The 27,502-nt window shown below is 38.1% G+C and overlaps 1 protein-coding gene across 5 annotated transcripts in view; it reads left to right on the forward strand.

Annotated features, from left to right (window-relative positions):
• RBM33 (RNA binding motif protein 33) overlaps positions 1–27,502 on the forward strand; it is a 95,910-nt gene that overhangs the window by 2,505 nt on the left and 65,903 nt on the right. For all 5 annotated transcript variants that reach the window (XM_088158943.1, XM_088158969.1, XM_088158964.1 and 2 more), the window contains exons 2-7: positions 8,922–9,000; positions 13,867–13,915; positions 15,765–15,841; positions 18,316–18,616; positions 19,704–19,814; positions 26,416–26,587. In XM_088158943.1, coding sequence (XP_088015069.1) covers positions 8,922–9,000; positions 13,867–13,915; positions 15,765–15,841; positions 18,316–18,616; positions 19,704–19,814; positions 26,416–26,587 — 789 coding nt within the window. The remainder of the gene's footprint in view (positions 1–8,921; positions 9,001–13,866; positions 13,916–15,764; positions 15,842–18,315; positions 18,617–19,703; positions 19,815–26,415; positions 26,588–27,502) is intronic.

Below are 27,502 nucleotides of genomic sequence, written 5' to 3' on the forward strand. Positions count from 1 at the left end.
TGTCTGTTGGACGGCCTGTATGGACTCATTGGTCATTTATAATCTTTAAAGCTTTGGGGAAATACTGGCATGATTCTTAAAAGTAAAGCATTCACAAGTACTTTTTTAACCAGATGTGTTGATGCAGCAAAGCTTTGTAAAGATGAAGGTTAAAGCTCTTTTGGTGTTAGGTTTTGCAGACTAGAAAAGTTTTGAAGTGGTGGTCTGTGAGTCTCTAGGAGTAATTCACAGTTGCATAATAGTTGGCAAATTCTTTAGCTAATCAGCCTGATTCAACCTGCTCCTAGTTCTGGAATGGCTGCATGTTGAAACATGAGAAGTCGAGGTGGGTATGCTAGTGATGAGGGACCTTGAGGGCTCACAGTTGCTCATTGATAAGGCAATGGTTTCCAAACTTTGTTCCAATTTTACATACAGAAACAGAACCAGAGGAAACACTGAATATTGAGTAACATAATCTTAAAGGTTCAGTACAGAGAGGATGGAGGCATTCTCTGCACATGGAGCCACACGGAGCACACAAGAGACAATGGCTATGAATTGCACCAGGAGAGGCTTCACTTGCTACAAGGAGACTTTTAACTGGGGGAATAATCAGTCCCTGGAAAAATTTCCTCAGGAGCATGATGTAACTAACCTCTGTTACTGGAGGCTTTCAGGGTATATTTGGATAGGGTGCTAGATAAATTATCTCATCTAGGCTCCCTTTTTCATGAGAGAGGTGGTGTTGGAGGGTCCCTTCAAACCTGGACTATCATGTGATTTCATTATCATACAAGGTAACAACCATTTTGTATAGATGTTGAAATTTTTTCATGATATTTACTGCAGTCAGTGTGCAGCTAGTCTCATTTAGGGAGAGGTGGTTACAGGTTAAACAACAAACCATGTTCAAAACAAAGTAAGGAGCACCTTTTCACTGTCTGCCATACTGCAGTAAGGGAAAATTATCGTAAATTTTCTTCCTTTCAGATTAGATAACTTCTGATGAACAGCAGTGGCCTAGAAGACTTTGGGTGGAGATGTCCTTGGGTTGTGAGTCATGACATGGGATAGGATGGAGGAGGAGTTGGGAAGGATAGCACTGACACATGTGTCCCTTCCTGCTGGAAGTCCTGTACTGAGAGCAGCAGATTGGGTGTTTCTTTACCTCTGAGGCTGTCATCAGCTTCATTTCATTTGAGCATGTATGAAGTTGGCTGTTGCACTCTCAGCAGTGTAAGGCCTTTAAAAGCCTCTTGTGAAGCAGTTGATAAAATGTGGAAGAAAGCTGATAGTGCTAGCACAGCATGTGTGGTACATTCTGTGTGTTGTGGTCAGTGTCCAAGGATGTGGTAGAAATTATACAGTGTGATAAATTTATATGAACTTGTTGTGCTTTGGGCTATCCAGGGACTGGAAATAGATTCTGCAGTGTGCCTGTGTGGTGCACACACTAAAACTCCAAGTCTTAGAGGCCTATAGAGTTTACAGTTCATTAAATAATACGCTCAGGGGTGTACTAAGAAGTACTGCCCTTGTGTTGTACTTAGTATTGTACTAACAACTAGTGCCAAAAACCAGTGCTGCTTCGATGTGCTTGAGGCAGGGAGATATCCTTTAAACACAGCAATTTTTAATCTCTCTGCTGTTCTGACAGGGTTCCAGTCTTCTGAATGTCTTTTCAGGTCATCTGAAATAAACGTAGCCTTAATATCAGTTGTTTTGTAGAGCCAGACCAAACTTTTTTGTATCAAATATTAAACCTCAGATTTTAGGTCACACAGAATTTGTTGTCCAGAATAATTTAAGATGATGGCTGTCACAGGCCTGACCAAAAAAACTCTGAGTAAGTGATGTGATTCATCCTGTGTTATGTTGTGCTGTAATGCAACCTCGGTTTTAAGTATAATTTTTGGTTGCTGTGAAAGATGCTGGAGAGTTGCAGTTTCTCATCAGCATCCAAATCCATTTGGGAACCAAGCTCATTTGGATTTTTTCTTGGCCTTCCTTTGCTGTTCAACATTCGTAAAACAAGGACTATAGCACTTCCGGATTTCCAAAGCAAATATATTTTCTAGTTCAATCAGAGTTTGAAAGTAATTATTTTTTATTTGAAAGTAATTTTTTTTTATTATTTTTTTTGTGACTTGGTGATTTTGGGTTTAGGTGTAGTTTATTAACTAAAAAAGAAAAGGAAGAAGAGGCCTTGTTTCTTCAAGCATTGATAAGAAAATTTCAGTTCCAGACAGCATATCATTATTAGTTCTGATATTGCATATTGCTAGTGACTTGCTTTGCATACAAACTCTAAAAAAAAAATTGGTTTTAAGAAGATAAAAATAATTTCTCTCTAGTAGAATTTACTTTTTTTTGGGCTTTATTTCTTTGAGGAAGCTAAACTTTGTCTATAGGAATAATTTGGAAACAAAACATGAAATACACTAATTGAGGAAGGTGTTAGGCAATTGTTAGGTTGTTATACTTAGTCACCAAGTACTTAAGGCTTCTGTGAGTAATTGTTTACCAATATCAAGGCTGCCTGCTGTCTATTCCTGAACATATAAACTAAATTGTTTGTGTTTGAGTGTGGCGTATTTGTGTGTAATGTAGTAAGACTGAACGTGATTTTTGTGATGGTGTAGAAAGGTTGATTTTTTTTTTTCTTTTTGTAGTAAGTGGGACTGGATTCATAGTGGGCTTCATGAAGTGTTTGGTTTATGGCACAGACTTGGATTCAGAAATTCCCATTGATCTTGTGGATTTTTTTCCTGCCAGATGCTGTCAGGATTTTTTACCAGAAGTTTTTGTTCAACTGGTGTTAAAAGTACAGACTGTGCTACAGACACAGACATCCCTCATGAAACCTGTTATTTTGTATAGAGATACAAAAATAAGAGAGATATAGAAATTCAGTTTACTGTTTCACTGTTTTTACATGATGTACTCGGGTGAAAATCAGGTTTCTACAATTCCTATGTGTTGTATAACCTTTAGCAATGAAATATGAAGAAAAATATTTTGTAGAAATAAGCTATTACATAAAGACAATCTGGTAAAATGTTTTTGATCTGGAGTCTTGCTCTTGAAATGCTGCCAAGTTGTCATGTTTAGTGTTTTGAATGGGATAGAGCAAGATGGGGTTGTTACATTCAGTATTGTTTGAAGAACAGAGAAATGATGTTTTTTCATGTGGTAAATGGCTTTTTCTCCTCTAATTTTTCTGTTCTTTTTTTTTTTTTTTTTCTCTTTTACTCCCTTACCTTTAGCTCCCGTACCTGTCATAGAATCATATTGGGTTTATTTTTATTTTGCCCCAAAGCAGTGAGTTTTAGTTACTTCATTGAAAGACAAGTTGGGTGAAGAGTGTGTAGAACATTTTAGCCATTGAACTCTAGGATAATTGTGGCGTCTCCATCTTGTTTTGGATAAGGAGAAGTGTCCAGTGCCATTTCAGTGCCTAAAACTACAATAATAAGCTTTGTGTTCATGAAAGTGTAATGCTGAAGCAAACCAGAACACAGATTTTTGAAGTGTTTAGGTTTGTGAGGCAGCACATGGTTAGTGTTCCAGAAAGCTTTCAGATGTGGGTCTAGGAGGACTAAAAATGCAGTTGTTAAATGTTTTCCTTACTCCAGAAGTCTTGGCCATCTCATTGTGGTGAAATATTCCATCGTAGCAACAGTTGCTATGTGTGAGTACCTTTTTAGGCTGTTAGTACCATTTTAAGATGTTAAGAGCTCTGCAGTGTTCTGCTGATTCACCTCCTACGCTTGTGAGACTTGACTGTGCAGCTTAAGACTTCCATTTTACACAGAAAAATTAGAGAGGATTTTGTTGAAGGAGTGTCCACAGAGTTAGAAACTGCCAGCAGCACAGCCAGAGAAGAAATGATGCTTGTATTTTGTGGATTTCTGGTGTGGATTATCTGTTCTAATTAAACAGGAAAAAAGATACCAGTTTTGGCCATTTATCATAAAACCAGAACATAAGCTCTATGGAACAACTTGCATCACTGCTGGTGCAGCACCGGGGTAAATATAACTAAAATAGGAGCCTTTTAGAGTGGGACCCAAGTGTGTTTGTGTTTATTCTACTTCACAGCTGGCCAGAGCCTTGCATGGCAGGCTGCTCTAACAAACCAGCCACCATTTGTCCTCTGCAGCATCCTGAAACTTCCCTGCCACTTTGATCACAGTGGTTTCCTTAGAACTGCAGTAGGAAGAGCCAAGTGGTGAATTTGTTTGGTTTTTCCCTCTGTAACTGTTCTGCTTCCTTATGCAGTTAATGCTTTTTTGGTGTTCAGTAGGTCTCCTTTGGTTTGCTCTGCTTTTGGGTTTTTTTGTTGTTGTTTTAATTTCTAGTTTTGCCTGGAAATTAGTGGGGGCTTAGTGTGTTTGGAGATCACCTATCAGCATCTTCCAGTTGGTGCTCAGCTGATGCACAAACACCATCTCGGTGAGCTTTGCCATGGGCGCCTGGAATTGCAAGGAAGAGCCTCCCGTGTCTTAGCAACAGTTGCTGTGTATGGACTGCAGCGAGACTGCTGGAAGAGATACAGAACTTCTTCCCTGCCATAGACATTTGAATGCTTTAAAAGCTTATGTTCATGAATTCCCACCATCCATTTTTTCTTACAATCTTCTACACAGTAATACTGAGAATTATTTAAAAAAAATTCTAAACTTTGGCTGTTGCTGTCAGTGTTTGTGTACTCTGCTGATGCTGAGTGGTTTTATTTCTATACAAGTTAATGTTTTACAGGCATTTAACCACCCGTGACACAAACATTGACTTACAAGTTTCTTAAGGAGCAGCAGCTATAAGTGTTACATTGGTTGTTATTTACTGGTGTTTTGCAATGTTATTGCCTAGACACGTTCAAGAAAAATAAAAGTCTGTGTGGTTTCAGAAATGTAGAGAAAATGACGCCTCGTGAGGTCTGTTATGTATCACATCCTATTGCAGGTGCAAGGCCTGAGTCCATTTCAGAGCTCGTGTCTCACAAAGCTGGCACAGAATGCTATTTGTAGATGCGTGACTGTTGTGACCTCCTTTTCTAAAGGAAAGCTACAACCTGCTCTGGTGGGCTTTGACAGTCCTTAATGTCAAAATGGCATAATTTGTAATGCTTATTGTCAGTGTCAGCTGTGACAGAACAAATAAGCATAAAAAAGAAAAGCTGTCTCCTTCTGTCCCAAAGATTGTTGTATCATGTGTGTTGAGATGGGAACAGGGAGGTGAATGTGGAGCAGTTCTTGCAAGCTGTGGTCACTACAGGCAAATGGACTGGTCATTTTTGAGGATTTTGTGTGCATCCTGCTGGAGGGCAGTGGAGGAAAAGAGCTTTACTGGATGTAATTTAGCTTTGGTGGAAGCTGCTCATAAGTAAGGAATAGGATGAGAAATTTGGAGGGGTTGGAAGAGCTGGAGGGTGGAGGTTTGTGATGTTGGCTGAGTGGTGAGAGTTCAGGTCCACAGTAGAAACCTGCCAGGAACTAGGGCCATCCTTTGCTATACTTCCTTCACTAGCAGCAGTAATAGGTTGAAACGTTTTTATGGCTGTGAAACTTTGGTATCTGGATTAGAAAAGTCAACTGTGAGTTGTATCAAAAAGTGTTTCACTATGCTGTGGAGAGAAGAAGGGTTTGGTGTCTAAGTTTGTGTTGTCTAGATTTAAACCTGGCTGATGTGAAGGTCCGTATTGTGTGCTAAGAGCTCAGATCTTCAAGTGCTCTTGGTTTATAATACAATTTAAATGCCAAAGGGAAGGGGTGCCTGGCATGAAAAAATGTATCTTGCAAGCAGGAATAGCTTAAAAAGAATTTACTGCCTTCCTCATGGTGGTCATTGTCTTGAGCTGCGTTAGGCAATGTGTGGACACTTGTTGCTTGGATTGCTGTCAAACCAGTTGCTTTACCTTAAAAAAGAATCTTTGGTGGTGGTTACATGAAGTCAGTGGATTACTGTAATCCAGCTGTAAGAACAGTGTCAGTGCAGGATATTTTTGCCCTTAAAACGTCAGTGCACTAAGATAGTCGCTGCAGCATGGTTTTGAATGACCATAAAGAGAGCAACATGGCCTTTTTTTCCCCCCCAGAGACCACCGAATTAGTTTAGTGTTCAAGAGGAAATACTTGTGTATTTGTTTGGCTTTCCTCTGTGAGTGCAATAGGAATTGGAATAGGAGGTTGCAATATGTAGATGTTTGAGCAGAGAAATGTAAAACAACTGTTTTCAATGGCTTTGGTTCATGTAAATCAGTTACAATAGAAAAGATTAATTAAAATATAGACATATCTGTTTATAGTAAAGGGGAGAGCCTGATCAAGGAGAATTATTTCTGTCTCCTGTTGCCAGACTTGTCTCATGTTGCTTCATAATTTATACTAAGCACTCTTTCTTTCATAGCTATTTATGATTGAAATTTCTGGTTTGAATGTTCTTGATACAGTGATGTCACAAGATCTGGATTTTCTCTTTTTAATGTTTTTACCTTCTTTAAACTTCCATCAGTCACTAATACTGCTATTTTGATAAGATAAAGTGAGAGGTGAAGAGGTTTGTCATTGCATATGGGAAATACTTAAGGCTACTGGGCTGAGTTTGAAGAATTGAAGACAGATTTGGTTTTGGAGATTTATTTAAAAAAACTACCGGACAAAAAACCCAGTTGAATAAATCAGTTGTTCCTTGGCAGTGTACTTGGTCAAAGAGTTGAATGCATATAGACTCAGGAGAATGAGTGGATTTATGGCATCTTAGTGATCCCAGTTCAGTGTGTCAGACTGGATTGCTTGACCTCCTGTATTTTGCAGACCATTAAACTGCAGCAGGTTTCCCTCTGTGTTGAGCATAACTTTTATTTTCCCACTGTTCTTACCAGAGTTGTTAAAATGTGCATTCTCTGTTGGGCTGTAGAAGGGGAGAGTGGACGTTGAGGGTATGTGAGGGTATGTGCTTCCAATTTCCAGGTGACAAGACATGTCTGAACAGAGCAAATGACCTTTGCATATTCTTGAAGAGAAATGGAAGCTTTTATATTTTTAAGTCGCAAAATCGTCATTTGCAAACTAAGCTATGCAAGAGGAAGTGATGGGCTAAATTAGGGTATTTGTTGAGAGAAATATGGAGCAGCAGTTTCTTGGAAGGCAAGTGCATGTTTAGGTACAGAGTGTAATCTGCTTCAGTGACTTCTGGTGGTTTTACTGCCCCAGTTGAGATGACTGATGGTGCTTCCACCTGACTTCTGTGTTGCTGCTGACCTGACATTTACTCCTGCTTTCAAAGTGCCTTGGCAGACTCAGTGTTAGTGGATGAATTTGTGGCTTCCAAGGCAAGCAAAGATTTGGCAGGTGATGTTACCTTCACCTCCACTGCCCCTCAGTTTCATGCATTTCTGGGGAGCTGCTGTTTCTGCCTTCATTGGCAGAATTTGCTAGTGATTTAGCTCGTGCTCTGGTGGTCCTTGTCACAGCAGTGAGAAGAGGCAAAGCTGTGTAGTACATTCTGGGATTTTTTGTTGAAGCATGGAGATGTCAGTTGATAGTGGCTGACCATGAGCCAGAAGCGTGCCCAGGTGGCCAGGAAGGCCATCTTGGTTTATGTGTGGCCAGCAGAGCAAAGTCTGTGATCACCCCTTTTTACTTGATACTGGTGAGGCCATATCTCAAATCCTGTGTTCAGTTTTGGGCCTCTCACTACAAGAAAGACCCTGAAGTGTTGGAGTGTGTCCAGAGAAGGACGGGAAAGTTAGTGCAGGGTCTGGAGCACAAGTCTGACAAGGAGCAGCTGAGGGAGCTGGGGGAGTCACCCTGAAGAAAAGGAGACACAAAGGGGACCTTATTGCTCTCTACAACCACCTGAGAGTGAATCAGGATTTTAAAGAGTTAAGATTTTAGCTAAGGGTTTAGAAGCAATTCATATTGATCAGAGTGTAAGTTAGATAAACAAACAATAGGTTAATAGTTATTAGATGCTTAAGCTAGAGATAATAGAGGTATTGTTTGCCATTATGAGCTTGTTTCAGTTTTGTTTATAGAAAGAGATGGAGTAAGTGAACTGTTATAAGAACAGATTGAAACCAGTAGAACAATGAGTAGCACCTGGACTTTATACCAATCAATCAGAAAGCAGGGGACAGATTGTGCCAGAGGGTCACAGAGACCTGGTGAAGACATTCTTTATTTCATCCTTCAAGACCACTGACCCAATTCAAGAGAAGAATTGTGCACGTGTGAAGGACTAATAGCCTCATTTTGATACAGAGTGGGGATGGGAGGTGCTGGGGTTATGCATATGTATAGAATGTAAGACTTTGAGAAATAAGTAGAGGGCAAGGAACCTTGTACAGGGCTGCCATGCCTCTAGGGGACTGCCCCCGTGCAGCCTGCTGACATCTTAATAAACATACCACTTTGTAACTTTAACTAGTTAGAGAGTCTGTCTGTGAACACATCAGCTTTAATGATTCAAGGGGAGGCTGCAGCCAGGTGGGTCTGTCCCTTCCCGAGGTAACAAGGGACACGATGAGAGGAAGTGGCCTCAAGTTGTGCCAGGGGAGGTTTCGATTGGATGTTTGAAAGGATTGTGAGGCTCTGGAACAGGATTCCCAGGGAAGTGGAGTCATGATCCCTGGAAGGGTTCAAGAAACATGTGGATATGGCACTTGAGGACATGGTTTAATGGTGAACATGGTGGGGCTGGGTTGATGGTTGAACTTGGCAATATTACAGGTCTTTTCCAACCTTAATGATTCTATAATTATATGCTGGTGTTCATCTGTTTTCTCCATGTTAGTTGAAAAGTAGAAAAATGTATTCTTGCATCTTCTGAACAGCATGCACACCCCCCCACACCCCCAGAAAATCCCATCTGTGTGGTTGCTCTGGCAACCTTTCATTTCAGTAAGAATTATTTAATGTAGTCACCTTTTTTTACAGATGATGACTTTGATCAGTTTGATAAGCCTGGTGCAGAAAGGTCTTGGAGAAGAAGAGCTGGAGATGAAGACTGGGACAGGTAGGAATAATATTTTCATGTTCAGTTTTTGTATGCTGAATTGCATTGTTCTGTTTTCCCATTCTGGCATTTCGTACTCTAACATTTAGAGCAGTGCACATTTAGATTCTAATGAAGATGTTGGTTGTTTTGCATGTGTCAGCCAATGCTAGATCGTGCCAAACTTGTAGTTGCCTTGAGGAATATAAAGCATTGTGAAGAGATGCCATTTAAAATTGGATAAATACAAAGTATTTGTGGGGTGTAATTTTGCAATTAATGTTTCGGTTTTGCTTTTAAATATTTAGTATGCCTAGGTGGTTTAAACAGAATTTGCTAGTACTTGAATTTGCCCAACTTAATTTTTAAAATCTGTTTTACTTTAACTTGATGTTTAAATTCTTATCCTCAAAGTTCTACTTCAGTTTTAAATCGGGAAAGTGGAGGAGAGCTTAGGCATGGGCTTCTTCAACAATATGACTGTTTTAAAGATTTAGAAGTGTGTGTGCTCTGAATTATTTTGGGAGAGAATGTGTGTTCCTTTATGAGACAGGAATCAAGCTACACTGGTCTACTCTTTCTGGGAGAAAAATTTTCACTTATTTCTGTTCTATTTCTACGGTTCCTTTTTAGTAATAGACTTGTTCAGACTTGGCCAGTGGTTTTCACTCGAAAAGGGAGAAGTAGATTTCTGTCTTCTCTAATAATCACTCAGTGATGGTAGTAAACAAGTTTTACTGTAAGTAGTTTTCCACTGAGCTGAGCCCTTGGAATATATCAACTGCTCTACATTTATTGTTGTTCCAGAGGCATTAGTTTTCTCTTCCTTGGCTTTCTGCTAGGTTGAGTGGGTAGTGGGTAGCTTTCATTGCTGCAGGAGGCGAGTATGTGACTGAGGAATTTGGACATACACAGGTATATACATATACCTGGAATTTGGACATACACAGGTATATACAGGGTGTTGTGCTGTGTACTGGTGAGCAGTGTCTGCTCTCTATCAGGCCAGTACAGCTGTTAGAGGGTTGGATGCTGAAGTGCACCAAGGAGCTGCTCTGGGGTTTGAGAACGTAATTAAAATAATTTGCCCGGGCTGGGTCACTCCTGTGCTGCCTCACATCCCCAGGATTGGCTGTTCAGAAACCTTAAAATCGTTATTACAGGCAGAATGTTTTGTATTAGAATATTTTCTGAACTTTTGGCCTTTGTTGCATGAATGGCTGGGCTCTCAGCAGCTGACTGGTCACACTTGGGTTTAGCTGCCCTACTCATCACTTGAGAAAATTTGGAAGAGTCAAGCAGCTGTTGCATCAGAAGTTGGAAGCTTTTGCCCAGTGGTAAACAACTTGTTCAAAGCTGTTTTTAATGGGACTTGACAGTAGTTTTTGAGTATTTTCACCAAGCTGAGGCTTTGAAGTATACAAGGACTTAGTTTTAGAAAAAAGTTTATTATTAGCTGTATTTAATTAAAGAGAGATGATCAAAAATTCAATAGTGGAATTGTGAGAGAAGTGGTTTCAGATGCAGAGCAGAAGATTCTAGAGTTTGATCTTGCTGATCATTTCAGACATTTTGTTTTAGAACTAATAAAATACTATTTGCATGTGATAGAATATTTTTTGGTTAATAATATTCTCTTCAAGTTGCAAAGCTGTCTTTTTAAGTCTTGAGTTCTATGGGTGTCTTCATAATTACAAATACTGTACATGGGTATGTTGCCTATGTAATTGCTTGAGAGTTTTACCTACTGGCCTAATTCAGTATAGGACATTAGTTTCTTGAAGGTGGAAAAAAGGCTGGATGAACACAGTAGTCTCGGTGTTCTAATCTTTATGCCTTATTTTCTATGGAAGCATCATTGCTGGGGGAGAGAGATGGAGTTCTGCTACTCACACATCTTCATCAGCTCTTACTGTGTTGTTATTTGACTGAGTCCCATCCCCCAGTCACTTAAATAATTTTGAATTTTCAGATCTTTGTCCTTTCTCAAACTCTGGAGGGTGTTAACTGAGAATCAGAAGGCCCCGGTTATTTGGGAGTACAAATGTAACTTTGTTCTTGGAGAATTCTTCCTATTTTTTTACAAATTCTTTTCCTGAAACATTTGTGTCCTTGCTACTGCTCCTGTTTAATGAGGCATGCTTATGAAATTGGAGACTTAAAAGGACCAGTCTGACGTCTTTATCACATTAATTTGTACACTTATCTCATTAAGTAGCCCAAAGCTTGGGTGTGGGAAAAACCTGCATTTCTGGTGCTCTCCTTCAAGATGACAGGGCAGATTTAGTAGCAGATTTTTTCTGAAATTCACTTGTTCAGACCCTTCTTTGAGATTACTGATTTCTCTATACTGACTGAAAACTTTCCACTTTTTATTGTCTGCTATTTATTATTTTTTTTCTTATTTGAGAAGGCTAAATTTATTCAGTGAGGAAAACGTTGGGTATTGGGAGTTGAGGAAGGGGAGGAAAATCTGTCTCTTTCTTGTGAGAGCAGCAAACCCAAAATTATCTTAACCAAAAATTTCCTAGTATTGTGGTTTTGGAAATACTTTTGTGTCTTGATAGCAAGATGTTTTTGGTACTAGCATAGGTGTGCACTTTTATTCCTGTTTAATTTGTTTTATGTGGATTTGACTGGAAATTACAACCATTCATTTTTGTCTATTTCTCTCAGCTATCCTAAGATCTGTTAGTGTCTGGGGGTTTTCTCTTTGTTTTCTTGGTGATTCTTTTGGTTGTTTGCTTTGTTCTTTAATGGCCAGATTTAGTCCCTGTGGTCCCTCTTTTTTCTATAGACAACTTCAGATTTGGTGGCTTTAAAGGAGCTTGAGGCAGTTCCAGTTTACTGTACAGTCTTTTCACTGTTACTTTTGTTTATTCAAAAAGTTACTCATGATCATTTTTCTTCTTCTAATTTAACAATGAAAATGCGGAGTGACATTGAATATTTTAATAGGTTTTGAAGGGCACTCTGTGAACTAATTTTTTGCTTCTGATACTGGGATAGAAATGAAATTTGTGAAAATTTTTTTTACTGTCAAGCAATAGGCCAGAGTTTCCGAAAATCTAGAGTATGTTTGCAGTTAATTCTAGAGATAAAATGTTAATTTTTTTCTAAATAACCACGTCAAGGATGTTTTTTAGTAATGTTGTTAATAGGCCTGGGTATTTTTAGATAATTAATTTAATCTTTCACTTTCTTTTGCATTCCTTTCATTAATCTGAATTTCCTGCTACCTAAACTTGGTTTTTGTCTTTGAATGCTGCTGTAACATATGCTCTTGCCATCTCTTGGAATTTCTCTAGTGCAGTTTTATTAAAAGCTGTCAGTGGTGGACCACAGTGCTGGGAAATATTTTCAAACATTTTGGTGTATTTGTCAGATTACTGGCAGTTGAAAAGATTAGTGATTTTTTTTTGAGACAAAATTGAAGTAGGAAATTCTTCTGCAACTGTTTCTGTTACATAGTCTCCTGTCTCTGAAAGAAAAGGTTGAATTTCTAGTCAGTTTGCTCTTTGGAATGTGTGATATGCCTTATCTCCCACTTTTTGTTAAGTATTACATTGAGCACAAAACAATTGTTATTCGTTAACTTTCAGTCATTCCTGGAACTACTTCTGATCAATAACAATGTATAAATTCTGTATACTGATGATAATGTCCTATTTAGGGCTTCTTTGGTATATCGTTGGTTCTTTCCTAGCCTACAAGATTTTTCCAACCCTCACTCCCCATTCCCTTCTATATTATCTATACAGTAATTGGCTCTGAAAGTGATTGATCCAAAAAACTAACTGATTTGTTGCAAAACTAACTGATTTGTTTTGGAATTGCCTCCCCATTTCCAAGTATTTGCCATGTAGTCCTAAGGAACTCTTACACAAATTCCTTTTCAGTTCATATAGGCCATTCTCACTTGGGATGATTTGATTTTTATGTGCTACCTAAGGCATGGTGGTTTTTCTTTTTCTTTGTTTTTTTTAAGGTAGAAATAGTCTCAAAGTATAGCTCATGTCAAATCACTGGCATCTCGTTTTAGTATCGATATGCATATTCTAAGACATGCTTTTGTCAGTAACAAGTGTTTATTATAGAAAGGGAGTCTGGTCATCCCTGTCACTAGATAGTTCTTTCACTGAAGGAAGAATGAAATTGAGCAGTTTTTCTAAAGTTTAACTCACCTGGAATGTAGTTCCTTGTATTAAATCATATTTATGGGGCAGTTGTACTGTGATGGTGGAGTGTTGTAAGCCAGTATTTCTGTGCTTCCTGGATTCTTGGGCACAAATATAAAACTGATGAAGCATGCATTTGGTTTTTGTCACCCTGCAAATGTGTGTTTGACCTTACCCTCTGCTTGAGGAGGAGGGAATGAAGGATGCAGGCTCCCAGGCCAGGCAGCTTCCCAGCCTCCCAGCTCCTTGCTGAGGTGCAGCTCGGGACACATGGGGGACTGTAGACTGAGTCCTGCCCACAGGACATTCCTGTCTCATCTTCCCTGGGGAGCTGGAAATCAGCAATTTGGACAAAATGGCTTTGGACAATGTGTCCAAATGGCCTTGGAGTGAGGGATCTAGAATGGCTGTGTTTTGGCTGGCTGTGCCTGTTCTTGGCTAGGTTTCTGTGCTGTGTTGAGGGACATGAAAAGGAGAGGATATAGAAATGAAATGACTGTGCAACAGCAGACTAATTTAATATGTGTGGTTTGTTGTTTCACTGAAAATACATGCCTTTTGCCTGAATATTGCCTGAATGCTTTGCTAAAATAGGCTTTGTGCTGGCTGGACAGCAATTCTCCTTGAGGCAGTTTAAGGCATATGCCCTGTAAGGTTTTTTGTTTTGTTTTGTAAAGGTCAGCTTCTTAAATTTGTTACTGTTTTTCAGTGAACTTGATGATGACTTGCTTGGAGAGGATTTGCTAACTGGAAAAAAGGTAAGAGATGTGCATTAAAGTGAATTGTTGAAGATATTAAAATGTGAATGTTGTTCAGCTTAGCTAGTTCAGGTGTTTGGTTTGACCTCTTGTATTTTACAGTCACCTTCCCAAAGCCTGACAGCCACAGGTACCTGAGATCTGCCTTACTGCCAGAGCATTCTGCACCCAGGACTTTGTTTCCTTTTGTGAAATACCTCCGAGGCTTTTAAAATAAAACTTAGAGAGTTTTTTAACCCAATTATGTCTTCTGAATGCTAATTAGCATGATGAAGAATTTAATCCAAGTGCCAGTTTCCTGGCTATTAAAAAATCACTTGTCAAAATACCAGCAGTATTTACCAGAGATGAAATAAAAAAGCAGTCAGTGTTGTCTGTGAAAGTTCACACTCAGTGTGCACGATCTGCTGCCTTGCTGCCTGATGAGCAGGCAGAGGATTTCCCCTCTTAAAGTGAGGGGAAAAATATGGGAGCAGCTAAAACTGGGGAACATAAACAACTTTTTCCCATGTCTGCTAAAGACTCGTCCTGCTGGTACCTATTTCCAGGATTGAACTGTGAAAAGAGCTAAATGTATCTTTGGATTTGCCAGATATCAGTAGGAGAAGACAGAATTTCTGTTTGAGAAATCAAATTTACTGGTCACCTCTTTCTGTATTTTATCTTCTAAATGAACTAATTTTGAAAGTAGTTTTTGAAGTTTTAATTGGAGAAGAATAGGTTGTTAAGAAACTCAGCTCTATTAAGAACTTGAGTTTTATTTGTTACAGTTTTTTATAACCATCCTCAATATGTTGGAAGTTAAGTTCTTTAAATTATTATAGCTTCTGTAAGCATTTCCTATTAAAGATAGGAGGTTTCTTATTCTCATGTGCTGGTTTGAAGAGAATAAAATTCCAGGAGTATAATGATTGTAGATGTTTGTTACACAGTTACCAAAACCAGAAGCAGTTAACATTGAATGGGGATGATAAAGCTACTTACTTATCTTTAAAAATTATATATGTGAATACTAACCAGTACTAGATTCTCCAGTGTATTATGGGATTTTTTGTGCTTTTTCTATGCTTCTTTTTAGCTTACCGTGTTACAGGGCAGTATCTGTGGGTATGGACTCATGTGGTGGGGTAATAATGGATTTCTCAGAAAGTTTTCCCTGAGTTATTTTGGCTAATCTTCCTTCTGCTTAATCTCATCCCAGTCCTTTGAGATAAGTCTATCATTGTGTAACCTTTCTAGCCCTATTACTTTAGGGGTTGGAAATGTTGCTCAGAACTGCAGTTCTCTCTCCATAGGGTGTAATTATTAAAAAAAAAAAAAAAGAAACAACTGAAAGTTATTTAATTTGACAGACAGGTTAGGAGGAGACACAGTATTTTCTTCTGTTTTTTTTCTTCACTTACAAACTAATAATGATTTTTCAGTTTTCTTTATCGTATCCTTTCCTCCAGCCTCCTATCTCTTCTCTCTAGAAGCTGCAGTTCATGCATTTTCTTGACTTGCCCAATGCATCAAGGTCACAAGACTGTGTACAAGAGCTAACCTTTCTTCCTTCCTGGTCTATCTTGAGTGATTTATCATCTTTGGCTGTATTTGAGAATGGATCAGTAAAAAAGAAGTGTTGATAGACAAGCAAATTTGAGTTCTGTAAATTTCCATTGGATTGTCAAAGATGTATTTTAAGATTTGTGATCTTGTGTTGTGTGTTTTTTCTCATGGAATTAGGTAATTTCTTTTAAGATATGGTCTTAGATTGGGATGTATTCTTCAGGGAAAGTGTTTAGTGTTGAGTACTTAGTTAAAAGTTTATATCTTTTATGTTCATGATTGGCTTTTTTTTGAAACCTAGAATCAGTCAGACTTGTCAGATGAAGAGCTGAATGATGATCTTCTGCAAAGTGACAATGAAGAGGAACAAGAATTTCGGTATTTCTATTTTGAATCTCGTTTTGGATAACTCAAAGCTGTGACTGACTCCTATGACTGATAACTAATAACTACTAAACTAAAGTTATTGGTATATACTTAAAATAGTGGCTTTTTACCTAGCCAGCTACTTAGTGATGTATATATAATGTACTCAGTGACATTGCTAACATTTCAGTAAAATTATTTTTTATTTTGATCTAAAAAATTTATTCAAATCTCTAAAAAGCATATAAGAAGAAATTCTATCATCTGCTGTACATATAGAATTAATTATAAGCACTTACAGAGCTTTCTTTACTGCCTCAGTATTGCTTACTGTGGTAAGCTTCCTTTTCCTGATGCCAAGATGTTTTGCCTTTTCTTTTATATGTCATTTATATCACTTTCGTGTATCCTCAGTACTCTCAGCATGCATACTTGTAATTCCTTAAGTTTGACCTTTTAGTGTAGTCTTAATATTCTGTTAGGCCAGGAGAACAAACATCCTAAAGGCCTTGTAGTCAGAGGCTGGATGACCCTACACTATCTGGAGAAGCCAAGGTCCTCTCTAGAACACATCCTGTAAATTAGGTATTTGGCCCATCCAGGGAGGAATTCCTCGGGGTGGGAGGATATCACGCTATCCATTCAAGCCTCTCATTGGACATCTGTATTAGATATGCTAATTTGTAAGGTCTGTAAAGTTGTGTATGCAGTTTATTGTGTGTGTGCATTTTGGCACATTCCTCCTTGGTGAAGAGGTGCACCATAAGGATCCTTAGGAAATAACAAGGTAAAAACCCTTTATCCTTTAACTGCGTCTGGATCTTAATTTTTAGGACCAAGGAAAAGGCATCACTTATATATAGTTCTTTTCTGCCATCTTTATTTTGAGAATCTGTCTTAATTCCTAAGACTTGAGGGGGGAATTTATGATTTAAGTATTTGTGTACAAGTACATAGAAGAAAATTTTGAGCAGGCTTAATAGGCTGGAGCAGATATTTCCATGAGAGTTTACTGAGGATCCTGCCCTGTGAATACCCTGTTGGTAATACAGCTCCTCAGCCGAATTATGGGCATTACAAATCAAAATGAGTGTCCTGTTTTACTTTTCAAGCTGGGCTGAAGTAGGAGAGAAGATGCTTGTGATGCCAAAGTGATGCAGTGCCGTTGCTGCTTTTCTTGGCATGTTTTTCCAGCTTTCCCTTCTTTCATGCTGCGCAGAGCGTATCATCTGAAGGGCTATGAATGTGTGTGCATGCATAGCATACATAGGTGTATCTCCATCTCTGAGATCACCTGTCTTTTTCTGTAATTAGGATGACTCCTGTCCTTATGTTGGACTGATGGGGATGTGATAAAATGCACCACCATCAGTCTCTTAATTTACTGCCATTTTCCTCCCTGCAGGAGTGAGGGTTGGACTGTTCTCCTTACAGTTCTTGGCTGTTTTTTTTGCTGTGTGTCCTCCTCGAAACCCCTGGGTAGCAGGGATGGCTGTGTGACAAAATGTAGTGTGATAAAGTTTCTTAAATGTGATAATATTGCTTAGTGGAAGCAGGTTTCTGTAGACAAGTTTTACATTTTTATCGGTTTTATTGTTAAAAAAAGCCTTTCCCTTCTCCTTATGTTTGCAGTCAACCTCATGCTTCTGTAGCTGGGAGGATAATGATAATCCTGCCTTAATGTCTTCACTTTTGTGTTAAATCTTCTCCCTCTTAGAGATGCAAATATCTCAAAGCTGCCTGGATCTTGTTCCCCTAAACTTAGGAAAATGGAGAATAATAGGAATGTTATTTAAAAAAAATTATTTGTGTTCCTCATACTTGGAGCTCTCAAATCAAGGACTAGGCTGCTGTTGGTTAGTTGCTTTTTTGTGTTGATGGCACTGGCTTTTGTAAACAGTGAACTCTTAGCTTTGCTTTACCTGACTGCAGGTTATAAACTTGCCAGTTTTTATATAGTTTTTTTTTTTCAGTGTCTGTGCTAGTTAGGAATATCTTAATCATTTAAATTACAGTTCTTGACCATTTCTTTTATATTAAGTAGAACATTAAATCTGTCATAAAAATGCAAGTTTGAATTCAGGATAATCAAGAATGAGCAGTGTTAATACATTAAGTAAAATTATTTTACTAGTGCATTCTGAAAGATTGGGAAAACAGATGCTATTATAGTAATTTTGTGTATTTTTTTTGTTAGTCTTGGAATTAAACTTGAATCTGGTCTGCTTTGGTTACCAAGCAGGACTTTTGCCAGTTTGACCTCCTAAACCATCTGGTTGGTTTGATTCCCCTGGTTAAATAGCCTGCAGCTGGTGATAAGCTGCATTTTAGTATGCATTATGAGAACATGGCATGGAGTCAAATAGTGTATGGGGTATAATTCTCTCCACCATCTTGGAGGTTTTGTGTTTGTTGGCTTTGTTTTGCTAAATCTTTGTGAGAATTTGCCACTTAGACTTTAGCATCTGAATTTTCCCTTCCCACAGCTCTCCAGGTGTCACAGTGAGCCTCAATGCCACATCTGGCATCCTGACATCATACGAACTCTCAGAGTCCATCAACGATCCCTCACTGGAACATGAGTCTGAGTATGACCAAGGGGAAGATGAAATTGGTTATGACAAGTCTGAAGCACCTGAAGAATATGCCTCCGAGTATGCAGAGGAGGGACATTATGAAGGCAACGATCCTGAACTGACAGAAGACCAAATAGAATATGGGGAAGAGCCCGGAGAAGAAGATGAAGTGCTAGACCTTGAAATCAATGAACCCCTAGATGAATTTCCAGTGAGTTTCCTTCTATTGTATCTTCAAAGATAACATTGCTTCACGTGCATAGGGTTTTAGACTGATTTAAAATCTGTTTACCTCTCTAGGGAGGAGGGGAAATTAGACCTATTATCACTGTCTGCCAGTTTCTTTATCTAGGCTGTGACAAAGTTTGTGTTGACAGCTTGTTTGGCGGTAGGTAATGCTCCTTTGTCATGCTGGAAAGCAGTTGAGAATCATGACCTTGAGGATTGTATCCTTAAGGAAGAAAACAGCTTTGTGTGGTGGAGATACACTGCCAATTGTTAGAAGTACTTAATGCAAAAGCTTTTATCCAGGCTTTAGACAAGATCTGATAAAGTCCTCCGAAGGTGAAAAGATTATTGACCTGCTAAAGACATCTTTAAGGTGCTAATATCCCAAAGTGATTGATGTCCTGCTTGTTCATCCTTTTTGTAACTGAGAGCTGTCTAAAACTGAATAAAGAGATTGGAGGTTAGTTCAGAAAATGTCACCTGCATAATTCAATATAATTTAAGCAGCGTAAGTGCATTAAGAACATGCACTGGCTTTAATTGCTAATGAAATGATTTAATTAAAACTATATATGATCAATGAGGCATTTGAAAATACAAGCAAACTTAAGCAAGATTTTGCTTTTGTTTTATGTTCATATTTTTTCAGAGTTGAACCCACTCATATGTAAGCACTTGCAGAATGCTTTAAGAATGTTTATATTTGATGGGGTAAAATCTGTTGTTAATGTATATGTGCTATAGATGGGTGTTTCGTACAGGAAAGTCCTGTAGTGTTTGCTTCATGAATTTGCAATCAGTGGATGCAGAGGTATAGAAGTAGTTGGGGCAAACAGTATTGACTGGGATCTTTATGATGACATTGCTGGGGTATGAATGGAAACTGTTTCAGTTTTGATAATACTGAAATTATTGTCCAGTTAAAAGCCTTGCTAATTATGCTGTATGTGTGCCATATCACTCACAGTTGACTGTTCTGAGAGAGGCCATACTTTTCTTCCACTCTGGAAGCTGTAGCAATGCCGTTCAGTTGGCCTTGTGTCTTTTCACCTTCCTGTTTACTGCTTTAGGATGAAGATTACATGCAATCATATAATGAGCAAGCAATGGAAGAACAAGAAGAGTATGCAGCTGAGGAGGGGTTGGAAGAATCCCAGACAATGCCTAATGAATCAGAAGAGGTATGTCATTAATTTAATGGAAACTCTAAATAACTGGTTCTGCTGCAATTTGATTTTGTAGAATTGTACATACTGCTGGGTAAGAATTGATGCAACTTTGCCAATGTTGAATTATTGGTGGTAGAATTCCATGTATGAAATGAACTGTTATAGCATCTGTATTGTCAGATACATCAGATCTCCTCTCCCCTTGGGATTAAAATCATAAGAGAGAGCCCAGAATGTGCATATTTAGTCTTGGCTTCAACATTAGAAACTTCAGGGGCCCGTTTGAGTAGGAATTGAGAGTTGTACTGCAGTCTGTTAAATCTCTAAGAACTGTGGTGCTTCCCTTTACCAGATGGATCTCTGGTGCTGTTGGGATGTAAATACAGTTCTTGGGTATCTTTGGTATGTTCCTTTGAAGAAGAGTGTAAGCATGGAAGGTTTTCTATTTTAGACTGGCAAAGGTGAGATTGTTGTTTTGAAAGTTGTGTTGAGAGTGCAATTCCTGTGAAATTTATCTCCTTTGATGAAGAAAATGGATGAGTTCCTTCATTTGCAATAAAAAAGCTTATGCCAAAGTCTGCCAAGTATGCATTCACTAATTATAGCCTGGTAGTGATGCCTAAAGTTTTTTTAGCTTATGTATTTTTCATATATTTATAGCATTGTAGATTTTTAATATACGTTTGTATAGCTTCTAATATTTTTCCTGCCCTCTCTCACAGTTAAACAAACCTTTACCATACATTCTTTGAATTCTGTTTAGTCTTATTCTTAAGAAGAGAATTCCTAACAAGGACATCTTATGTCTTACCAGAACCTGTCAGACATAACAAGAAAATAGGGCAAAGAAGCTCCTGGACCAGCTGGCCGAGTGCTGGGTTACTGGGATAACTGATTTCCTATTGGATGTACTGGCTAGATATACTAATTAATTAACCTTACAAAAATTACAGAGATCCTGTGTCATGCCTGTGCAATGCCATATATTGTGCACCTGCAAGCTTTCGTAAAAGAATTGCTTTTTTATCTTGCCACTTTAACTCTGTGGCAAGGTTTTTCCTTTTGTTAGTAGGCGAGAGTATCACAACCGTTTTTAATTTGCAGCAAGTTTTTGATGTAAGTTTTTTTTTCCTTTCCCCACCAGGAATCTGCTTTAATATTACTTTTATTCCAGTTCTTAATTAAATAGGATTGAATGGATTACCTGCTGAGAAGTGTAGTCAGAATGTATTTCCTCTTTGGAGCTTTAACTCATCAGGAAATTAATTCCTCAAAGACACAGCAGCATGACTGTATGAAGTTCTGACAACTGGGTGTGCTGTGATGCTCCAGTTGTATCAAACCTATCTTGGGAAAACAACATTTTTTGGTAGGGGGAGATCTGCATTGAAAGGGACCACCTGCATTGTTCAGCCTTCACTGTTGCAAGCATAACATCTTGCACCAATACACGTAGTTAATTTCCTACTTCCCAAGTGTTAAGTCTACCCTTCAAAAGAGCTGTGAAATCCTTGAACACTTTCTATTCCTTCACTGAATTCATGATGCACACTTTCGTTTTGGAGGTGAACTAATGCATTTGTGGTGTCTTCAGCCACAGTCTGAGATGATGGACACAACACACATCATGTAAAATTAAATACATAGCTGGGATTCACTGCCAAACTTATTCCTGTAAAAAAGCACACCTTCATTTTGAGAGTATGAACTCTAGAGTGAGAATTCTCTAATAATCACATTGTCAAAATTTGTCCCATTCAGAATTAAATTTGTGTCATTCAAAAGGTGCCATCAATGCAAGTTTTTAATTGATTTTGTAACTTGAGCTTTTATGGCATTTGTTCATTGTGTAGGTTGAATGTTTTGGCTATACCTTCAGGTACTCTACATTTTGGCTCTATTCTCATGGTTTGTAGATTGTTGCATTTCTTTTTTCCAACATGGTACCATCTTATTGTTCCTCCATTATTTTGCATGGATCTTACTTCCATTTGGCAGTAGGCTCAGAGTTGGACTCTCTAAAGAAGAATACCACCATGTCAGAGAGTCTTTGTAAAGTATTCACTTCTGCTCATTGCATGGTTAGGTGCCTGCCTCCAGCTCTGAAGAGTTTTATTCTTTATTCAAGTGTTATATAACAGCACTTTTCCTGAAATCTCATAATATTCAGTGCTTGTAAACAGGATTGGCATCCTCCTGCAACACGAGTGGAGCTGTAATGGATGTGGTACAAAGAAGAGCATTATTATCTTGTGGTTGGCATTTGGCATCTGAATAACAGAGTTATTATTTAAGTGGTTACCACGTTAAAACCAGCTAAAGCCTCTGATTATATTGATTATATTTAATAGATTATAATATTGAATATATTATACTGATTATATTGAAGAAATCTTTTTGTAAACCAAGAGAAAAGCTTACTGACTGGAGAATTGGAATATGATGGGGGGAGACAATGGAAAAACGGAGGTGAGACAAAGTGGCACTCAAGTGGGAGAAGTGAGGAATAGGTAGGTAAAGTTTATTTTTGAAACAGTACTTAAAATAACACTGTCTGGCTTCCTTGAAAAATGTAGCAGTGCTTCATAAAATATTTCTGCCTTCCTAAGGTATGAAGCAAAAACCAACACCCAGAAGTTTCAGCAGCAGATAGGTGTGGTAGAACAGCCACATGAGGTATCATGTCCTAAATATTTTAGAGGAAAAATATCACTAATTACTTCTGTGAAATGTTCATAAAAATTAAACCTCATGAAATAGAATTAATAATGGCTTTGTTTTATGTTGAAAGTAATCTGTGAAGTCAATGGTAGGGGATTTATTGTTGCATAATTTAACCTGTTTCTTGGGTTAGGCTGATAAGAAATGAAGAGTACTTTAATCAAGAAACCATTTCATGAAGGAGTGCTGCATGCTGCTTTTAATAGGCTATAGGCTTGGAAAAAAAAGGCCAATATGTCTGTCTGAATTGTTCCATCTGTGTTTAGCCAAAACTTCTGCACTTCAGTTCTGTTGTTCAAGTTTGGAACCACTACCTGCCAACCTGGAGGAAAGCAGTGAGAAGAGTGTGAATTAAAGCAGCCAATTTTTAAACATATTTTAAGGCATTTAGATTTATTTTTTTGGTTCCATTTTTCATCTGTGGAATAGGTGTGCCCTTGGAATAGGTATAATATCCTCTTACCTGCACTGTTATTTCTTGATCTCCTGGGATTAAACAATTGCAGCTTCTTCAGTGTTAACCTGTAGTAGATGCCTCCACTTCCTTTTTTATGGCTTGTTTAAAAGTTCTTTATTTCACCTTTAATTTAGTTGGTTTTGTACATCTTAGAAATCCCTGGCACAAAACTCTCCTGAGCACTGGGAGAGGATCCCATGTTTGAGAGGATCATGCTGTCTGTGTTTCTGCAGCTTCCCTTGAGCTGTATCTGTTGCCATTCCTGCAGCTGCCTGTGAGCTGTTGAGGGCAGGAACACTCCCTCCTTCTCCATAGCAGATCATAACCCAGCGTGAGGAGCTCTGCTCAGTGGCTGGGATTTAGGGAATAGTTATTTAATGAGGATTGCAGGAACCCCTGACCTCGTGGCAGAAGAAAGGTCATTCTGTTTCTATGTAAGGGTCAGCAAAGCTCTTTGGTAGCTTTGTGCAAAGTGTCATAGTGGGAAGTGTAAAGCTGCCTTTGAGGAGAGCTGCTGGGAAGCCTGGGCTGGTGAGTCCAGTCCAGGGACCTCAAGTGGCCATTCAAGGACTGTTTATACATATGCAGAGATATTCACAATTAGCAAGTATTAAAGCCAATCCTGTAAGTAATAATATATCTTAATTCTGTGTCTGCAGTTGTCTTTTTGAAACATAGAATCCATTCATGCTGTAATCTTGGCAAAACAGCTCCTTCTGTTGCACTGGAAGCTGGAAAAGGTCATGTAGGAATTTTGCATTTTACAGCTGCAGAACAAACTGCAGGGGAAGGGTGTGTGCTGCTACCCTGCTCAGCCAACCTTTCCTGGGGCTCTGTGGAGAGAACGGATGGGTGGCTGTCAGACATGTTTGTGTCTCCATTGCATAAATCCCTCAATAATTGGTGTAATCAGACTTGTACATTCTCCAGTACTGCCTTGACTTCGTGTACTTTTTCATTGGCTCCTTTGATTTTTTTTTTTTGTCTTTGATATTTAATGCTTGTATGGCTGTTGCTGGTTAATGAGTGGCATGAGCATTATGCTGATGAATAAAGTGAGTCAGACCAAGACTTCAGAATTGGCATAAGTAGGTAAAGAGTAGAATAGTGCTAGTCTAGAAAAGTTTGAGATTGTTTTTAATTGTTCTGTAGGTAAGTAGTTGTCTAATAGTCTGTCAGAACTTTGAATATTTTCTTTTTAGAATAGATTTTTTTTTTCCAGAACGAATAATTGTCAAAATGTAGCAGACTTTGTACAGGTTTGTTTCTTAGAGCATTTCATTAAAACATATCAGAAGTTTTCAGGACAATGTAGACTTCATTACCCTTTCTAGTCCTGATTCTGAAGTTTGAGCTACTTGCACGATTAAGTTTAGCACTCACAGATGAGATTACATGACTGAGATGAGTCTTTGACTCCAAACCAGAATTCCAGTGTAGCTTTCAAGGGCCGTGGATGTGTCTGGGGTTTATGCTTTAGAGTAAAGCAGGAGGCTCAGTGTAGTGTAAGCATGTCTTGCCAAACAGCTGCTCCAGTTCTGACTTCCAAATCCTGCTCCTGAAAGGAAAGTTTCTAGAAAGAAGCAGCAAGACAGTAAAAATACAGGGTTTGTGATATTTATAAAAACACAGATTTGATAGAGATATTGCTACTCCTCGCTCTTTTGGGAGTCCCTCCTTTCAAAGTAAAATGCCAACCCTGTCTATCGGTGTTGTTTGTTTTCATTAAACCATGTTAGCATCTCTTTCTTTGCTAACTTCCCTCCTCTGTTCCACAAGTATCAACTGCTTGCCCTCAAAGGTATTTTGATTATATGTGGATATGTTAATTAGACCAGTGGTGCTCAGTTTGGATTTGCTTTTGAGGTTTGGATTTCTTTCAGTCTTGAAGGTATTTTTTTTTCTTTTGCCTCCTGTTTTTACCTGCTTTTTTTTAAATGCGATAAAGTTGTTGCACCAAAAGAAATACATTTGTAACGTGGAAGCCTTAAAGCATTTTGTAAAATTGGGCTGTTCTCTTAGCTATGTCTTCAAGCAGTTTTGTGAGGTCAGGAAATGTAGTGCTTAAAGATTTGTCTGGAATGGATAAAACATAGCTTGGGATCAGTAACCCATTAAAGCCCTGTAACTAAGTATACACATCATTTATTCAGCAGAGCAAAGCTGGAGTAGCTTTGAGCTTGAGTTCATAAGGTTTATAGGTCTTCTAAAGCAGAAGCTCTCTTACCAGGTTATCTTGTCTCTGATCTTGCTTCCGACATTTCTTTTTGGTTATGGATGAGGTTATGCTGCTGGATAGAGAAATTTGCAATCTCTTGCACAGTTATGCCATTAATTCTTTCTTGATTTGTGGTTTAATATCTGTCCACCTGACTGTCACACTTGCTGTGTCTTTCTCATATAAATTTCTGCACTGATCTCGTTAATTAGAAGATTAAACCATTTTTGCATGTTAGATTGGGCTAATTTTTTATCTGTCCTCAAGCAGCATAAAATTTATGATGTATTTAGTGGCTTTGCATAGAATTAAAATGCATGTGCAGGCTGTAAGAACTGAACAAGTAGGCTTGTACAAGAAATAATCAAATACACAGTAGCCAAAAATTTTTATGGAGAATCACATGATATTAGAACACCTCTAATTTTCAGCTGTAGAAATCCAACATAACTTGTGTAATACCCTGGACATTTTCATCAGGCCTGCATGGGAAAATGATTTTTTTTTTGTTGTTTCTGTTAATTTGAAGGAGAGGGATCCATTTTCATTTGGAACATTGTTTTATTTAAATAGAAGTTCTCTGTTCTGGAGAGAACTAGAAAGTAAATTCCAGAAGCATTCCAGTAGCGTCCCGAATACAAATTTAGTATTTTCAAATTTATCCAATCCTATTCTCATTCTCCCTATCAATTACTGAATTGAAACTTGCAAGTATTTGAGGAAGAAAGTAAAGGCATACATACCTAGAGGAATGGGATTGAGATGCAAGGTTATCTTTGTTGTTGGTTGGTTGGGTTTTTTTAATAGCATGGTACTAACAGTTGTTAAAAGATGAAAAAATGAGGATTTTACTGTTCCAGTTATTTGAATCCGGCAGTAACCAAGGTTTGCATCGTAGTTAATTCAGTGATAAAATGTCAATCTGTGTGCAGAAGTACCTACTAATCCGATGGAGGTTCTAACTGGAATTTCAATATTCCCTTAAATATTACAGCAAATTTGTTTTCTAAATAGATTTTACTTTATTATGTTGTACATATATTTTTATTTTAAAAAATCATCAAGTTCTTAAATGTTCACTGAATTATATATGAACACAATGTATAATGCCAGCAAAATCTATGGAAAGGAGCTTTTAAAGAAAGATTTGCTTTTGATACTGTTTACAAGAGCCTTGGTTTTTTGAGGCTGCATATCCTCTGGTTTTTGTGATTTAGGCAGCTATTGGATCTCTGGAACTTCAAGAAGAAACAAAAGAAGAATCTGATGAAGAGGAGGATGATGATGAAGAATCTGGACGATTACGTTTCAAAACTGAACGGAAAGAAGGAACGATCATCAGGCTCTCAGATGTGACAAGAGAAAGGAGAAACATTCCAGAAACTTTGGGTGAGGTTTTGTGGCAGTGGATTGTTTTGCAGAGCTGTGATGAATGATAGGAAAGGGCAAAGGGTATTTCAGCTGAGGTGCATTCCAAATGTGTTTGCAACCATAAGACCATATTTCTCCAAATCAGTTAGAGACCATATAGTGCTTATACAAAAGGTGCTAGTGGCTTTACAAAACAGAATATTTTGAAAACAAAAGTGCACTGGAGTAACTAAATTTCTGCACATAATTGCAAGGTAAATGCCAGTTGCATTTGTTATCATGTATCTGTGGATTTATTCCTTACTTTAATATAAAAACAGGACCAGCCAATAAGGAGAACACCTGTAGTGGAGTTTGACTGTTAAAGGAACAGTGATTTGAATTAGACTTTTAAGTGTAATTCTGAGTGATCTGGGATGTAGCTCTTTGAAACGTATGTTTGGCAAAAACATGATATTGCTGTTGTGAAATGGTTTCTATTCATACTAGTTTTTCTTAATAATTTGTTGATAGAGACCAGATAACTGACCATGTGGTAGAAGGTTAAACCACAAAAAATTCTGTTTGCATATAAATATCTGGTTACTTTTAAGATTATAGGGCAAATTTTTACACCTGCTATGGTTTAAAAACGAAATTTAATTGCAGACCTACATCTCCTTACTCTAAAATATGAACATAGTTCAGAAAACACTTAAAGAGGAATTAACATTTCAGTTGAAGTTACAAACGTAATTTCCATCCTGTCACATTTTGGTGACCTTTTGTGACAGCTTGTCTCTATTGGAGGAGTGCATTCTTACTTACTGATTAAAGATGTCATTTGAAACCATTTTATTACCAGCAATAGTGAAATTAATCTTGACACTTAGAGACACGAGAAAAATAATTGCTGATTCACTGCATTAACTGTGTGTGTGAGAACTGTACAGT

The sequence above is a fragment of the Sturnus vulgaris genome, chromosome 1, assembly GCF_052056855.1.
Source record: "Sturnus vulgaris isolate bStuVul1 chromosome 1, bStuVul1.hap1, whole genome shotgun sequence".
Lineage (NCBI taxonomy): Eukaryota > Metazoa > Chordata > Aves > Passeriformes > Sturnidae > Sturnus > Sturnus vulgaris.